At 45.0% G+C, this 18,450-nt stretch overlaps 1 protein-coding gene across 2 annotated transcripts in view; it reads left to right on the plus strand.

Annotated features, from left to right (window-relative positions):
- TGFB2 (transforming growth factor beta 2) overlaps positions 1 to 18,450 on the plus strand; it is a 562,825-nt gene that overhangs the window by 53,358 nt on the left and 491,017 nt on the right. Inside the window, exon 2 of one of the 2 annotated variants that reach the window (XM_069608582.1) lies at positions 3,042 to 3,128. The exons of the other annotated variant lie outside the window; for it this stretch is intronic. Within the exon in view, the coding sequence (XP_069464683.1) occupies positions 3,042 to 3,128 (87 nt within the window). The remainder of the gene's footprint in view (positions 1 to 3,041; positions 3,129 to 18,450) is intronic. 2 annotated transcript variants of the gene reach the window in all.

The raw sequence follows: 18,450 nt of genomic DNA on the forward strand, positions 1-18,450 counted from the left end.
CAGCCCTGTCCTGTCTCCAAACATTGCAAAGAGGCCAATAGATTGCATTGTGGGTAAGGTGTCCATGCGGGGAAGCTTTATGCCACACCGCTAGGTCGGCCATGTCGCACCATGACCCCTTGGATATCACGTTTCTACTCCTCGCTGCCTAGGAGTGGTAGCCTTGGTGAACTTGAACTGAGTCGAATGAACATAAGACAAGAACCCGGACAAAACAGGGTGGAGATTTAAAGTCGTGAAGAGAGGGGATGCGTGTGCAGAAAGAGGGTCTGTGAGAGCCATTGAAACAGCGAAGTGCATGTGGAGGATCTGGGGAAGAGATGAGGGAGGAGTGGAAAAGGGGTGAGAAAGGAGAAGTGTGAGTGAGAGGGGCAGATTTAGAGTGAGAGCGCTTAACTGAGCTCCCAGACTCCTTACGTAGGCACAGGGCAGATGATGAAACCACACGTCTGCACTTTTGTCATGGATATTGGGCAAGCCCCTGACCTATCCCGCAATGGGCTTTACTCTCGACCATTTGACTTTCATGATTGTACTTTTCCACACCAGGCTTCCATACACATCAATCACGGCAAAGCTTCATTCAACCATTCACCCCCCCATGGCTCATGTGCTCATGTAGGGTGTGGCTATTCATGGTTGCGTATGTCCTCCCGACATACATGTTACAATTCAGGATGAAGGGATAAGAGCCCAGTAAGACACAGGAATTGATAAAGGCTCTTGAGAAATAGTGTGCAAAGGTCTAGCACTTGAAATCTTTCATTTCCTTAAACCGTGGCATAGTGAGAACACACGTCAGTGGTGGTGGGGGTCTTGGATCATTACATGGGACAACTAAGACTCGCCCTCTACTTGTTTTCAGATTTAAGATTGCAAACATTACAACACTTCCTTTTAGGTCAGTCATTGGGCTAATTGCCAGAGCCACATTTTCAATGGTTTTAAGCACCACCAGTAACCCTAATGATATGATATGATAGGTTATTTATAACCCGCTTAAAACCCAGAGGTTTCTAAGGGGCAGACCTGGGGATCAAACCTGTGTTGCTCCGTGTCGTCTTGCTTCCAAGGCGAGCACGTTGCCGCTGACCTATCCTCCCGAGACATTGGACCATTACAGAACGTCTCTGGTGTACACACATAGGAGATTGTTCAATGTTGCAGTGTGTTATTTTATTTGTTTGTATAGCCCAAAAACCTAAAATGTGGCACAGAAGCACTGAGGGATATCAATACCATAAGCCAAGATGTGGGCTAAAGTAACATATTTGTTTACTGCATCCTACAGAATGCAAACCAGTTGGGTCTGGTCCATTTCTGTACTGGAAGTGCATCTCAACTTTTTGAGGCTAGATTAGCGGATATATGGCGCCTGACTCTGCATGAGGTTTCATGAGGAATTGTATTAAAAAATTGAGCATTTAATCAGAAATGACGAGTGATCGCAAAAGTAGGTACATTACTTCGCAGAGTCAGAAACCCGAAATAAAAGTTGAATTTGATAATAATAGACTGGCAGCCTGTGCATATGTGAGCATGAGCACCAGATGCATGTGGAAGAAAGGATGGTCTCCAAATCCGTTTAGCTCCTAGCCCTAATATAGAGCTCTAATGGTGAAAAGAATCCTCAACATGTCCTCAAATGCACCATGTAGACAAAGGTGACTAATATATCAGATTACACATTCCCTCAAAGTTGGCCAAAGTAGTTTTCTTGCGAAGTTGCTTTCCTAAGCAGGGTCGGACTGGGGCATAGAATTGTCTCAGGCACCAATGAAAAAGTGGCCCACCGTTGCAAATGGCAATTCATTCTTTTTGTGACAGACTGTTTCAGTAGATACAAGGTGGAGGTTTTTCGATAAAATGTGATGCAAATTGTGCATTTTAAGGAATATTCATTCAGTAACACTGATCAAAGCTACTAGCTGCATGGTGAACTAAATCATCAAACTGGCCTACATGGGGTCAAAAAAGTGGCCCAAGTTGACCAAAAAAACTGTCGCACACTAGCATTTTGCCTTTTTGGTTCGGGCATTTCCCTATTGCCCTATAAGCCAGTCCGAGCCTGTTAGTGACTAGAGAATACTTAACGTATAAACGCTGGATAGATTCTCGATAGACCTATACGAAGATTACGGCACATCTAGCGTCCCTCGTATAGATATGTTCAAATATGCACCCTTTAAAAGGAATAAGGAAACCCTGCATTGGGTACCATTCCCAGGTACGTGTAGATCTACAACCTTCACTCTGATTGGCCAAGTATTCTAAATACGTTCATACAAATGTTAGCTTATCATTTGCTTTGGATTTTCGATCTCCTCGCTGATGTTAAGACGGATGTGAGAACGTTTCTAAGCATCTGAATTATTTGCGCGTCTCTAGAGAGCACAGACTGTGTGGGTGTAGAGGGTAAACATCTCAAGAGCAATGCCCCTTTCAAGAGTAATGTCCTTTTCAAGAGTAATGTACCTTTCAAGAGTAATGCCCCTTTCAAGAGTAATGTCCCTTTCAAGAGTAATGCCCCTTTCAAGAGTAATGTCCCTTTGAAGAGTAATGTCCCTTTCAAGAGTAATGACTCTTTGAAGAGTAATGCCCTTTCAAGAGTAATGTCCCTTTCAAGAGTAATGACTCTTTGAAGAGTAATGCCCTTTCAAGAGTAATGTCCCTTTCAAGAGTAATGACTCTTTGAAGAGTAATGCCTCTTTCAAGAGTAATGCCCCTTTCAAGAGTAATGTCTCTTTCAAGTCTCCAAGACTTTGAGAAAGTTCTCTTTGCGCTTCTGTAATGTCAAAGACTATGAGAACCCATTGTTCAAATACCAGGCACTTGGGTAAGGGTTGTTTTTTCGACTTTCCCCCTTTGAAATGTTTTTTTTGTAAAATCAGTTCAAATGAATTTACTTTTAATAAAGCCAAATCGATTCAACTGAACTTGGCTCTCTTATATATAAGACGTAAATGTAATTTAAATGGAAGAAATATAACATCACTGGGGGAAAGCAACATTCCTAATTTATATTTCATTGACATTTACAGATGATTGTCTTCGAACATCTGATAGAAGATATACAGAGGCGATTTCTGAACTCATTGAAATGAGATTACAATTACTGAGAAAAAAAAGTAAGGAACCAATTTGAGCTGATTGACTTTAATAAAGCTCCTGGGTAAACATTAGTAAAGAGTTAAGTGTAGTGTTTGCCAGTCCTCTATGCGTAATTTTTGAAAAAGTGATGATATCTGGATCCGTGCCTGATGAGTGGGGTAAAGCCGATGTGGTGCCAATGTATGGGGAAGGGGCACGTTTGTCAATGATCTGCCACAGTTTAATAGGGCTAAGGTTTGTGAGTCCTTTATGAAATGGCACAGGCTAAAGTAGCTGGGCATTCATTGGGTTCTGCTGACGGCTCAGGGCTTGTTCGGCGACCGTTCTCTCTGAAACGTTCTTGTGCAATGCCAATGGAAGTACAGTTACATGTGGCACGGAGCCGTCTTCCAGCATCTGGACTGGAACTACACGTGGCTCAGTGCACGAATGCCCCCCCCCCCACCCTCCTTAGTCTGTTGCATAGTCAAGAAAGGATAAAACCAGATTCCTGTATCATGTATGCCCACTCCGATTGCATTGGCTCGTTTGTTGTGACACTATAATTTCCTCAATCCTTTTCCCAAGACGTTCGTTCCCCATGGGGAAGGGAAGTAGGAAGCAGAGAGGTCTGCATTTCCCCCACTCCTGTCCCCATGCAGTTAATACATGTCACAAAGGGACCCGGGTTCACAGGCAGCATGAACATTGCATGCTAATACACACACGTCAAAACTACCTGTGCAATCTGGAGGCCTCAGTTCTGCATTATTCTGAGTTTCTTGATTTCAGTTCAGAATGATTTTATTTGCTAGCGAAACTAATCCACCCCTAATCTTGAATTTTGGGAAGAGATTTGACAAAGTGGTCTCCCCTACAAAACACAAGTCCCCAGTGTGAATGCCCCAGAGAGCAAGAAGCCTACCCAAGTCCCTCAAAGAGAACATCTACATAAAGCTCTACTCTTCCAAAATCATATCATTGCTCAGAGAACTTAAAGAACTTCTACTTTTTGTCTTGGCCTCCCATCCCTGTTTTTGTTACTCTAAGTTAATGGTGGGCTGGTCGGTTTTTGTCCTGCTATATTTATGTGGTTGCTTGACTTTCATTATGCTCTGTGCTATGGTTCATCAAACATTGTTTTTGCTATTGCAGTGTTCTCTCTTTTCTTTTTCTCTGTTCTGTTCATCTGTTTTTGCCATCATATCAATGTTCGTACCATTTCCTTATTTTGTATAAAGCCTTTTGGTGCTAAGCACTATAAAAACAAATAAAGAAACAAGCAAATGAAAAAAACATACTTGGGCCAGAACAAAACTCCCATCCCTCCCTCTTATCCTCTGGCCAGTTCTATTGCTTTCCTCACCTTCTGTTGCACAACACTTCCTGGCACCCCAGCTCGGCTTGCAATACAAAAAGAAATACTTGCACGCATACACCACACTATGCCGAAAGCTGTGGAGTGAGCATAGTTACTAACAACCCTTAAACGCGCACTCACGGCTTTGGATATTGACATGTTCGTACTATGTCCGGAAGGAAACATGCAAAAAGTTACCAATATTTTCATTTTATTTCTTTCAGATATTTTGTGCCCGTTTCATGGAATATTTGCACTGCTGAAAAGTGACTTTGCGCTGCCGATCAAGCCTGATTCATGGAACCGTGCAAAGTGTATTTTTGCAGTGCAAATCTGGGCAAAGTCAGCGCATAGTCATTTTAGCAGTACAAAATGACTTTGCCAAGACTTTGCACGGCAAAAATACCCTTTGGTGTCGGCCGTGCAAAGTCACTTTTCAGCAGTGCAAATTCACTTTGAACGGCAAATATTCCATGATCGGGCCCTTTGTTGATAACAATGTATTAAAGTTAAGAATCATTGAACTTTTTTTAATCGTAATTGGCATGCCCTTTTATTTGACATGGTTTCTGGTTGCATGTGAGTTCTGGGTAACCTTTAACCCATCTTGCACTGTTATCACGTGATAACATTAATTCATGTATGAATTGTGGGGTTGTGTAACATGTTGCAAGCAGGACCAAATAGAACTGCTTCTGCAAGAAGTCTGAAACGTCTTCCGGTTCCCTAGCAGTTCTTATACAGTTACTATCAAGTGAACATGAAGACTCCTTTCTCTCCCCTTCACTGAGCCAGCCTGGGGAGATCTGCCAAGAGACGTGTAGTATATTACAATCATAATATAATGGGAACGCAAGACCTTTGTGTGCGCTAAATTGCAAACCTCGTCCTTTATGAAATGTGAACAAGATCACACAACTTGGTATGTTAGATATGCCTGTGTTCCGTAACATAATTTGCATTTCAAAATAATCGAATATTTTCCATACTCTACACTTTCAAATACCACCGTCTTGGGGACTGTTGAATCCCTAAATTAAACAATATTTAAGTAAGGACATTTTATTCTCAAAAAGTCAATGACATTTTTCAGTTGGTCAAACAAACATGACTGGTTGAATAACAATATTAACAACCGCTTAATAGTTTAACAAGAAACTCACTGGCCAGCACTTTCTTTAAATTGTGCTGGCACAATATTAGCTTCCTAGTGTGTGTTTCTTCAGGTCATGGGAAATAAGAATGTTTGTACATTCAGTAATTATGAACACGTGTAACAATTCCTAATTGTTCAAATGTATTCAAACCCTACATGGTAATTGCTCATGTTATTTGGGTGTTCGTTTTTCTTAAATCCTAGCAACAATCCCTCAATTCCCAGTAGCCTCCAAGATTGTAGAAACACAACATTTAAAAAAATCTATCTTTTGGATGTTTCCATGGTTATATTTGATTATCAGGCTGGCTTTGCTTGATTATATTGGCTTTCATTTTATATTTGTCATTGCATAGTACAGACAATACTGTGGCAATAAGACCCGAGGCGGCGTGCCAATACCGCCCCATGTAATGCCCCAGGGGGCCCTACTTACCCCAGGGGCATTACCGTGGGCGGTATTGGCCCGCCGCCGAGGGTTTTATAGCCATTAGTACCCCGGCCCATTAGATCGGGGTACTAATGGAATTTTTTTCTGTTCCGAAACGCTGCCGGGGGGAGGGGGAAGGTCTGTCAGTGGGAGGGGGAAGGTCTGTTTCAAGACTCAATTTCTAACTGCTGAAAAGTAAATAAATACATTAATAAAGATAGCCATCCAAAGAGTATCCGATTCCCATCAGGTTATCTGAAAGTAAAAAAAGGTGCATTTGAATTACAACTTCATTGGTTAAATGGTATAACTGAAATTGTACCTTAACATTGCACAAAACATTTGGAAAACCCTCACTTTGTGATGTCGCACAGCATTTCTAGCCAATGTTGTTAATGTTAAAATCAAGAATTTCAGGCAGCATTGTGCTTCTTCTGTGACTTCTCTGTGATGAGACTGCTCCTGACATCACAGGATGAAGCAGATCTCTCAACTGCTTGGAAGAGTGCTAGAAGTAGACACCCCCATGCTTCTGCTGGATAATTGCAGGCACCTTTGTGCTACTTCTGTGACGAGCCTGCTCCTAACATCACCTGATGAAGCAGATATCTGGCAGGTGCTTGCGAGAGTACTAAAAGTAGACACCCATGCTTCTGCTGGATAATCGCAGGCACCTTTGTGCTACTTCTGTGACGTCCCTGTGATAAGACTGCTCCTGACATCACGCGATGAAGCAGATATCTGGCAGCTAGTTGGAAGAGTGCTAGAAGTAGACACCCATGCTTCGGCTGGATAATTGCAGGCACCTTTGTGGTTCTTCTGTGACTTCTCTGTGATGAGACTGCTCCTGACATCACACGATGAAACAGATATCTGGCAGCTGGTTGGAAGAGTGCTAGAAGTAGACACCCATGCTTCGGCTGGATAATTGCAGGCAGCTTTGTGCTACCTCTGTGATGAGACTGCTCCTGACACCACAGGATGAAGCAGATATCTGGCAGCTATTTGGAAGAGTTCTAGAAGTAGACACCCATGCTTCTGCTGGATAATTGCAGGCACCATTGTGCTACCTCTGTGATGAAACTGCTCCTGACACCACAGGATGAAGCAGATATCTGGCAGCTATTTGGAAGAGTGCTAGAAGTAGACACCCATGCTTCTGCTGGATAATTGCAGGCACCTTTGTGCTACCTCTGTGATGAAACTGCTCCCGACATCACGTGATGAAGCAGATATCTGGCAGCTGGTTGGAAGAGTGTTATAAGTAGACACCCATGCTTCTGTTGGATAATTGCAGGCACCATTGTTCTACCTCTGTGATGAAACTGCTCCCGACATCACGTGATGAAGCAGATATCTGGCAGCTGGTTGGAAGGGTGCTATAAGTAGACACACATGCTTCTGTTGGATAATTGCAGGAACCTTTGTGCCACTTCTGTAACTTCTCTGTGATGAACTGCTCCTGACATCACAGGATGAAGCAGATCTCTGGCAGCTGCTTGGAAGAGTGCTAGAAGTAGACACCCATGCTTATTCTGGATAATTTCAGACACCTTTGTGCTACGTCTGCGACTTCTCTCTGATGAGACTGCTCCTGACATCATGGGATGAAGCATATCTCTGTCAGCTGCTTTGGAGAGTGCTAGAAGTAGACCCCCGTGCTTCTGCTGGATAATAGCAGGCACCTTTGTGCCACTTCTGTGGCGAGGCTGCTCCTGACATCACAGCATGACGCAGATCTCTGGCAGCTGCTTGGAAGAGTGCTAGAAGAAGAATCCCCTGTTTCTGCTGGATAATTGCAGGCACCTTTGTGCTACTTCTGTGGTGAGACTGATCCTGACATCACAGGATGAAGCAAATAACTGGCAGCTTGTTGGAAGAGTGCTAGAAGTAGACACCCATGCTTCTTCTGGATAATTGCAGGCACCATTGTGCTACTTCTGTAATGAGACTGCTCCTGACATCACAGGATAAAGGAGATCTCTGGCAGCTGCTTTGGAGAGTGCTAGAAGTAGACCCCCCATGCTTCTGCTGGATAATAGCAGGCACCATTGTGCCACTTCTGTGGCGAGGCTGCTCCTGACATCACAGCATGAAGCAGATATCTGGCAGCTTGGAAGAGTGCTAGAAGAAGAATCCCCTGCTTCTGCTGGATAATTGCAGGCACCTTTGTGCTACCTCTGTGATGAAACTGCTCCCGACATCACGTGATGAAGCAGATATCTGGCAGCTGGTTGGAAGAGTGTTATAAGTAGACCCCCCATGCTTCTGCTGGATAATAGCAGGCACCATTGTGCCACTTCTGTGGCGAGGCTGCTCCTGACATCACAGCATGAAGCAGATCTCTGGCAGCTTGGAAGAGTGCTAGAAGAAGAATCCCCTGCTTCTGCTGGATAATTGCAGGCACCTTTGTGCTACTTCTGTGATGAGACTGATCCTGACACATCTGTGCGAGCTGTCGAGGGCCTTGCGCGAAACTCTGAGAACAGTGTGGGCGTGGCCTGCGCAGATGGCTGGGAAGGGGGCAGAACCCCATAAATGTGAAACTTGTGAAAAAAGTGGGTGTTTCGAGGGACGGCATGCAGGCAGTCCTGTGCACGCCTACTATTGCGCGGACAGAGATGGATTCCAGGGTGCGTGTACTTAACCAGGGTTCCAATGTAACTTAGGGGTGCAGGAACGGTTTATGGGGGACCCTACGCAGGGTCCCCGAGATGCAGGTCTGCTTGCGAGGGACCCCACGAACTGTTTGAAGGGTGCATGTATTCGCACCCGGGGGAGCGCGCAAAGGTAGCTGATCTGGCAGTTTTTCCCTCTGCCTGTGGGCGTGTTGGGGGTGTTCCGGTGGCAACTTGCGAATACAGTTACTTTGCGTGAACAATCCATGAATATGCGGTGCACACATTTCTTCTTCTGCGCACAGGCTCGCGCAATGTCCTTCTCGGCGTGCGTCCTTTGAGCGATTTCTGAGCGTAATAGAAAACGCAAGTTTGAGCTCTGAAAAGGGGGCAAGAAGAAATATCCCCACGGGCAATGTTGGTAACATCTTGTAATACTTCTGATCACAGTCGTCTATTAAGTGTTAGAGCAATCTGGCGTGAACAGATGGCGCCGTACCGTGTAATGGCGCCACATGCATGAGTGAGGCTCGTTATAGCTCCCCAAGGGCCAGCAAGCTCCTTGCTGGGAAGTGAACTCAGTGCTGACTAGGACCCTAACGCTGCTCTGCAACATTTGATCCCAACAGCCCTATTACACTGAGCAAGCCCTTCCACCTAATGCAGGAAGTCCAGAGGGGTTTCTCACGCCAAGAGAATGTTTGAGGAAATGTGGCAAAACGGTGTATTGTACAAAACATGTTCTACATGTAAAGTGAACTGAATACAATGCAGTACGTGCTAGAGCACAGTGTTGTGTTCCAAGTGATTGCATGCAGCCCGAGATCAAGGTCTAAAGTTCCCGGTAGCGCTTTGCATTTGGGACAGCCAGTGCTATTCTGCACTCTGTGTTTAGCAATTCTATGTGCAGGCTGTGCTCTAGTGAACATCACACAGATATGAGGCCAGGAATGAATAAGGAAAGGGGGGATGGAGAAAGGTGGAGGAAGACAAGAACGTAGACAGTGGCAGAAATAAAAGGTGGAGCACAGGAATGCAGAGGAGGGAAGGAAGGCAAGAGCCCAAGACTGCGGAGAGATGGGGAAGGAGCAGGGAGGCAGAAAAGGAGGACAGGAGCACAGGAATAGAAAGGGAGGAGGAAAAGGAGGAAAGGAGGAAAGGAGCGCAGGGATGGAAAGGCAGGAGAAAAAGGAGGAAAGGAGGAAAGGAACACAGGGATGGAAAGGGAGGAGGAAAAGGGGGATATGAGCACAGGAATGGAAAGGGAGGAGGAAAAGGAGGAAAGGAGCACAGGGATGGAAAGGGAGGAGGAAAAGGAGGAAAGGGGCACAGGGATGGAAAGGGAGGAGGAAAAGGAGAATATGAGCACAGGAATGGAAAGGGAGGAGGAAAGGAGCACATGAATGGAAATGGGGGAGGAAAGGTGCACAGGGAAGGAAAGGAAGGCAGAAAATGAGGACATGAGAACAGGAATGGAAAGGTGGGAGGTAAAGGATGAAAGGAGTACAGGGATGGAAAGGGAGGAGGAAAAGGAGGAAATTAGCAAAGGAATGAAAAGGGGGAGGAATAGGAGGAAAGGAGCACGGGAATGGAAAGGGAGGAGGAAAAGGAGGACATGAGCATAGGAATGGAAAGGGAAGAGGAAAAGGAGGAATGGAGCACAAGGATGGAAAGGGAGAAGGAAAAGAAGGATATGAGCACAGGAATGGACAGGGAGGAGGAAAAGGAGGAAAGGAGCACAGGAATGGAAATGGGGGAGGAAAGGTGCACAGGGATGGAAAGGAAGGCAGAAAAGAAGGAAATTTGCACAGGAATGGAAAGGGAGGAGGAAAAGGAGGACATGAGCATAGGAATGGAAAGGGAAGAGGAAAAGGAGGAATGGAGCACAAGGATGGAAAGGGAGAAGGAAAAGAAGGATATGAGCACAGGAATGGAAAGGGAGGAGGAGAAGGAGGAAAGGAGCACAGGAATGGAAATGGGGGGAGGAAATGGAGGACATGAGCATAGGAATGGAAAGGGAAGAGGAAAAGGAGGAATGGAGCACAAGTATGGAAAGGGAGAAGGAAAAGAAGGATATGAGCACAGGAATGGAAAGGGAGGAGGAAAAGGAGGAAAGGAGCACAGGAATGGAAATGGGGGGAGGAAAGGAGCACAGGAATGGAAAAGGTAGGAGGTAAAGGAGGAAAGGAGTTCAGGGATGGAAAGGGAGGAGGAAAAGGAGGACATGAGCACAGAAATGGAAAGGGAAGAGGACAAAGAGGAAAGGAGCACAGGAATGGAAAGAGAAGGGGGAGGAAAGGAGCACAGGAATGGAAAGAGGGGTAAGGGAGGAAAGGAGCACAAGAATTGAAAAGATGGAGGAAAAGGAGGAAATGAGCACGGGAATGGAGGAAAAGGAGGAAAGGAGCACAGGAATGGAAAGGGAGGAGGAAAAGAGGACATGAGCACAGGAATGGAAAGGGAGGAGGAAAAGGAGAACAGCGGGAAAGGAGCACAGGAATGGAAAGAGAGGGGGAAGGGAGGAAAGGAGCACAGGAATGGAAAGAAAGGGGGAAGGGAGGAAAGGAGCACAGGAATGGAAAAGGTGGAGGAAAAGGAGGAAATGAGCAAGGGAATGGAAAGAGAGGGGGAAAAGAATGAAAGTCGCACAGGAATGGAAAGGGAGGAGGAAAAGGAGGATATGAGCAAGGGGATGGAAAGAGAGGAGGAAAAGGAGGAAAGTCGCACAGGAATGGAAAGGGAGGAGGAAAAGGAGGATTTACACCCAGGGAAGGGCAACCCGGAAATTAGGTGGCTGGCAAGGTGGGTGAGAATACATTGTGTACCATCTGCTTTTTCAAGTCACCCGAGGCCCTTCCCTGGATAGCACCATCTTGATTGTGGAGAGGCAGCTGGGAGCCTGCCCCTGTTGCCTCATCACATCTCCACCGCTCCTATCCCCTCCCAAAGACATCCTGAACCCTTTCTACCCCCTCCCCCCACTTAGCAGCTGGACCTAAGATTTGTACTCCAGTCCTTGCGATCCTCCTGCCCATAGTCACCATCATGGAAATAGATAAGGGACCAAGTCCCCATATCCCTGCAGGTGGTCATCTTGGTTCTTTTATACCAGAGAATGAGCTAGCACAATACACGCGGAGCCCATTTCCTGTTAAATTTAAAAACACATTATTTGCCTCCAGTGCAAATAAAGTTTGTTGCTTGTGACTCGCGTGCTGTTCGCCCATGTACGCCCTCCAACGCAGGTGTGATTGCTAGAAAGGAGGAAGAAAAGGGGGAGCACAGGAACGGAAAGGGGGCCAGAAAAGGAGGAAAGGAGCACAGGAATAGAAAGGGAGGTAGATATGGAGGAAAAGTGCACACGAATCGAATGGAAATAGAGGAAGGAAAGGAAGGAGGGCCTCAGAAAGTGATAGGGAGGAGGTGGAAGCACAGTAACAGAAAAGGAAGCAGAGAAATATGGAGTGCAGTATTGAAACAACCTCCCTAAGCTAAAATGAACGGCAATAAGTCTAGTTGTGCCCCATGCCAAGCACCACCAAAGTAAAAAGGGCTCCCTACCCAATCCAACAAACACTTTAAGAGCAAAAAGGCACGGTCACAAGTGGGGTGCACTTTATTTATTTAGGGGAATAGGAAACCTTGCCAGTTCACCACTAAGTGGTCTTGTAGGGAGTATCATGCTGCCTCCTGCTTCCTTTACTAGAAACTTTCTCTAAGTGGAAGCGATCCGTTCTTAGAGCTCCAATGAAATCCTCATACAATGAAATTAAATGAAATCATTACTCCATTAACAATGGGACGGAAAAGAAGGACTAGATGCCCATTTAAGAAGCCTAACCTTTTTAGCCCAGTTCAGGCACATAGCATACATTTTATAAACATCACTGCATTTTTGTTTTTATCGCTCGAATCTACCCTGGAGCAACTTCAACTTGTGAATAAATGGAAAAAAGGGTCTTTTTTTAAGCCTCTCTGAACAAAGACAAAAAAGCCGACGTTGTCAGATGTTGACTCGACACTAACCCAATTAGCGACAACTGTACGATCATTCTGCTGGAGAGAGAGGCCCTGTGCGCCGCTGACCTTGGCCTCCGTGTCTGGCTCCCTCTCGCTGTATCTAACCCGCAGCAGGCTGACAAATGCTGCATCTGTCCCGGCTCCTCAGGTCCCAAATAAGCCCCCATTCATGAGGTTCTGCCGCGGCGAATGGACAGAGCCGGCCCTTCATCCTGCCATTGTCAATCTCTCGGGCCGATCTTTGAAACCAGGCATCACTAAATCGAGCACTTAAGCCCGCGGTGACCCGGGGAAGCCAAGAGGGAGGTCCCTTCAAAGAGAACGCTCCATTTTCCGTTACATTATAGCACATTAAAACACCGGCCCGTTGCCAAGGCAGAACTTGGAATGCTCTGTGAAAGGTAATTTCATTTTTGACTGCTGGATTGATTTCAGTAACGGCAATTTCAACACTTCCTGGGGAAGCATAGCAGCGATTGTCATAGTAGACCCCTCATTCTTTCCATTTCATTTTGTGCCCCTCCCCTATTACTCCACAGCCTTTTCCTCTTTCCTTGGCCATGCCTGCACCTCATGTTGTCGCTGGCTCTAAATCAATGAATTCCTTTGCATTCGACGTGCACTCAAACCTCCTGAGCATTTCTTCCCCCTGTATTGTCGTTTTGGGGGTGCCTCGCGTTGGACTTTGAAATGTGAACCCACATGAGTTTCTTTGCATTACATTCTCCTCCGTGTCAGACATTGCTTTTGCTCCATTCTCTGGCTGTAGACGAAGGGAGAACTTTTGTAACCCTGGGAATAAACCATGATGGAGCATTTTCTTTTCTACTCTTGACTCATCACAGGCAGATTTGGGCTTTCCACCCACCAAAATCTGCTTGGATGGGAGGCAGACTGACGGATTCAGCCAATCAGGAGGCCAGAATATTCTGTGCACCATGATTGGCAGAAGTGTCTTAGACAGTCCCCCACTTCTCTGTTCCACCCAATCAGAGAAACGAACGGGGCTTTGGCTGATTTCAGATTGTCTCCAATTCAGTGATCATATTACGTGAAGGATGTCGATATTGCCTTAAGTAGCTAAACTATATTAAAATAATACAACTGAAACTCATTTATGAAGAACATCTATTAATTCAATTAAATGTGGCTCTGTGTTTCTATGGACTGTTGGATCTGGATTATGCACCGTTCGGTCCTGTGGCATGTGATTTGAAACCAGATTATGCATGGTCTTGTGTCATGTGATTTGAAGCCAGATTATGCACGGTACTGTGCCATGTGATTTGAAGACAGTCTTCTTAATATCACTGACCATTTCTGGATTCCACCACACATACTGATGAAGGATTGTGCCAAATACTAGTCTAAACAGGGATTCCTGTACGACCTCTCGTAAGAACACGCGAGATGCCACCACCCTACTTCAAACACCTGCTCCTCTTGCCCGGGCCACGTTGTGCCTCTAGATCTGAAAATTGACCCTGCACTATTTGCTAGGTTAGTATTTTGGTATCTAACCATGCTCATTCGTTCCAATACTTTTCATAGCAATGTAGGCCTTCTATAAATACTCCAGATCATGTAAGATACATTAAATGCAATATTTCTACAAGTCCCTATAAAACGCTCATGGGGAGAACAAATATACTGCTTGTTCTTTCATGCTGATAAATAAGATTTGTGCTGATATAAGGGGATAGGGAGTTCTTGCCGCAGAAGAAAAAGTAGATTTAGTCGATTTTTTTCAGTTGGATTTTTTCGTACATTTTTGTGGGAGGTGGGTTGAGTAGATTAATTAACGACGGGTGGTTGGGAAGGCTATGCAGTGGGGGGCGCTCCCCACATATATTCGCAGCAAAATCTCCCTGTAAAAAAAAAGAAAATTGACGAAATCTGCTACCATCAACCAGATTCGACCAGATCACATAGAACTGATATAAGGGCATCGCGGAAGCTTTACTGTAAGATCTGGAAATTGTACCAGTTGCTAGGTACTATGCTTTAAATATGTACATGAATGGTAGAAAGATAATACTTCTCTTATATCACTTTGACTCAACAAAGTCGGAAAGCACTGGTAAAAATAAATCATCATTATCAACCCATAACAATGTGGCGTTAAGCCCCCTTTTGAAAGGGGGCTTAACGCCATTAGCAACCTCGGTTACCAAATCGGTAACCCGCGGTGTAAAAAAAAGTCTTTTTAGTCACTAAACGGGACGGCTCTCGCATCCCGTTCAATGACTGAAAACACTTTGCTAAAATGGCAGCCATGGAAAGGGAAGGCGGGGTATCCGTTCGGAGCCCATCTTCCCTTTCCATAGCAGACCGACAAGCTGGGAAGTTGCGGCAGGGGCCTGCGCCGCCGCAACAAACAGGTAAGTGGGGTAGGGGAGAAGAGTTGGAAATGGTAAAAAAAAAAAAAAGGATAAGAAGGAGATGGAGGATGAGCAGCCGGGGGAACCAGCCATCAAGCGTCTCGGAACACGGACTGAGATTGTAGGTTTCAGCCCGTGTTTCTAGCCACCTGATTGGCTGGTTCCCCGTGCCGGGTTCTAAATATCATTATTATCCGCCTTACTGCTATATACTTTGTTGATCTCAGAAGAGTGAGAGGCTTGCTTGTTCCAATTGGGATTCACACCATTTCTCTTTGGGTTGTGAACAGGATCTATGCTGCAGGTTCATTAAGCTTACATGTGCACCAAAACGCTGATCGAGCTAGCCAACTGAGATTGACTTCCTGTTCTCCCAGAACATGAGTTAATGCATTGCAAAGCCTCCAATAGGTGGTATGATGCTTTGGCTTGTCTTTCATCCTCGATGCATACATGATGGGCTGCAGTGACCACCATAAACTCCTGTCAATGCTGTTAACGAATATCTGTTATGAAACAAATAATTGTCTGGGAATGTTCCTGTATTATATACTGATTGTAACTGTTCCTACAACTCACTAGCTATATTTCATATTGTTTTTTTGTAAGGTGCAGACAACACCAAAATGATATTGTAGGCTATGTGAGGGATTCATAAAGTGTGAACCTAACTGGGAATCAACTGAGCGCTGTCCATAGGGTATGCACCACATAGGCTACCAGTAGGGTGAAGGGGTATCTGAGGAGCTTTGAAGGGCAGGGGCCCCAGGTCATCTGATTAGGGATTGGCAAGATATTCTCTTAAGAGTATGGGCTCAAGGACCTTACTGAAGTGCAGAATGGAACTGGAGCTCTGCACAAGGGGTCAGCTGTAAACCTGATACAAACAATGACTACTTTTCTGCTGGAAGATTGCTGCTAGCGATTGATTCTGTGGCCATATCTTCAAAACCTGGCTTGTAAACTATTAGGTGAGATACGTGACCTCCTTGTACAAACCTCCAGCCCCCTCTGGTGAATGGTCCATGTTTTATAACACTCTATATACAAATACAAACAGATATAAATACATTAATAAATGGTCTGTCTACTAGAGATTTGTCTTGAGCTAAGTGTCTTCTTCTTGTAGTCCTTGTTTTTCTTGTCTGATATATTTCTATTGATAGTTTTTGTTTTTGTGCTTGAACCATTTTAGTTTGAATTTATTTCCTCTAATTTTTTTTGACAAAAAGCAGTGGGAGACCGCCCCGCAGCCCCTGCAGCCCCCTCCAATATTGCCTAACCCCAACGCACCATCTACATTTTTGTTGAAAATTCCAGCTAAAAATATTTAATAAAATGGTTGGAGCAAAAATGGTTAGATCGATAGACCTACTTTCTTCTTCTGCTTCTTCTCCTCGTTTTCTTCTGCATCGTCTTCTTCCTCTCCTCCTCCACCACCTTCTTCATCTTCTTCATTTTCATCGTCACCATCTCTTCCTTTTATCCAACTTGTTATGACTATTTCCCAACTAATGTTTACATTTAGGGCACGATTCATGGAATTTATTGCACGGTTCAAAGTGACTTTGCACTGATGAAAAGCGACTTTGCGCTGCGGACACAAACCCTGATTCATGGAACTATGCAAAGTGCATTTTTGGAGTGCAAAGCCAGTGCATAATCACATTTGCAGTGCAAAATGACTTTGCTCTGATGTTGCACTGCAAAAATACACTTTGCATAGTTCCATGAATGAGGGTTTGTGTCGGCAATGAAAAGTCACTTTTCAGGAGTGCAAAGTCACTTTGAACCGTGCAAAACATTCCATGAATCGTGCCCTAAGTCTTTAGTAAATCTATGATTTATGGCCCGATTTATGGAATTATCTGCGTGGAAAATCAGGACTTTGTATGCCATTGTTCATGCAAAACCCAGTTCATCGATTCATGTAATTGACTGTGCAGGACTTTTCCGGGACTTGCGTGGACTTCGTGCAGGTCTGGCACACCTCTGCGAGCATTCGAGCGCCTTGCGCGAGACTTCTCGCAGAGTGTGCTTTGCGCCTATGCAGAGTCATAAATAGGGGGCGGGACATGTAAAATGTGGATAAACAATGGAAAATGTGGGCATGTCGAGGAACGAACTGTCGCGAGATGATCGCACGCCCCCAACTGCGCACAACCAATTGTATTCAAGTAACTGACCATGCAACATCACGTCGGGGGATTCAGCATGCAAAGCCCTCGATCTATCTACCACATGAAAGCAGGAGTAAGAACTGAATCGCTCTGCGCAAAGGTATGGCCCGATCGGAAATATAGCAGTGCATACACACAGTTGGGGCACCAATTGAAAGCAGGTGAGCGAATGCAGAGTAGCAGGATGCAAGCCCAGTTTACAGGGGTTCGCGCAAATATTGACTGAAAAATAACTTGAGTAAAATGGTGTGCATGTTGTTGGGGTGTTTTGCACAGTTACGGTGCACCCTATGCAGTGTTGGCAGGGTGTTGGCTTGGTTGCAGGGGACCCCATGCAGGATTACCTGGGTGCAGGAGTTAGTGCCCAAGCGCCATGCATAGCTAGGTATTAGTGGCTACATTTGCTTTGTGGGAGTATGTTGGGGGCATTCCAGCTGGGACTTGAGCATAGAGTTACCTTGCAAGAAGGATTCCATTAATACATGCACCGCGCACAGGTGCCTCATGTGTCAGGGGGCATGCAAAGTCCTTCTCGCCGTGCGAACTTTGTGGGGTCTATGCAAACTTTTCTCTAATATAAAGATGGATGGTCATTGAGCTAAATGTCCACAGCCTGAGCCATAGGTCAAGTGCCTCCCAATTGGGAAGAGTGCATGGCATATACATAAGGCAAACACTTCTCCTGCATGGGGAATACAAAATGCACTTGTTTCTGATAGTCCGACAATTGTACATTTAAATGAAAAGACAGAGGGAGTAATTTTCAATGACCCAGTTTGTAAGCATTTGTTAAAAAAAATGCTTAAACCTTTATGTCACACGTGGTTTTTTATGCAGAGCGGTGGCTTGGATCAGATTTACCGATGCCACCATCCCCATCTAATGCACCATACAAAACGGAATATCTTTCCACCAGCAACTAATTTTGTTATTACCAGAAATGTATTGGATTCCTATTGAATCCTCCAGCTATTAGTGCCTGCTTAAAGCTAGCAGATTAATGTACATTCTGGCTTCTCTGCTGGGTTTCACTTCTCTAATTGTGGAATACACAATGTGGTCTGTCAAGTTGTCAGCCTGCCCCTCCTTTGCCACTCGGAAACGTACATTAAATTGATAGAGTTATACAGAGTGCACCCATTTGTCAGTAAATTCATGAGGATATCAGAAGTGACATCACCCACATTTTCACTCTGATAACAGGGACGTAATTTC

The sequence above is a fragment of the Ambystoma mexicanum genome, chromosome 4q (assembly GCF_040938575.1).
Source record: "Ambystoma mexicanum isolate Mex_15411 chromosome 4q, UKY_AmexF1_1, whole genome shotgun sequence".
Lineage (NCBI taxonomy): Eukaryota > Metazoa > Chordata > Amphibia > Caudata > Ambystomatidae > Ambystoma > Ambystoma mexicanum.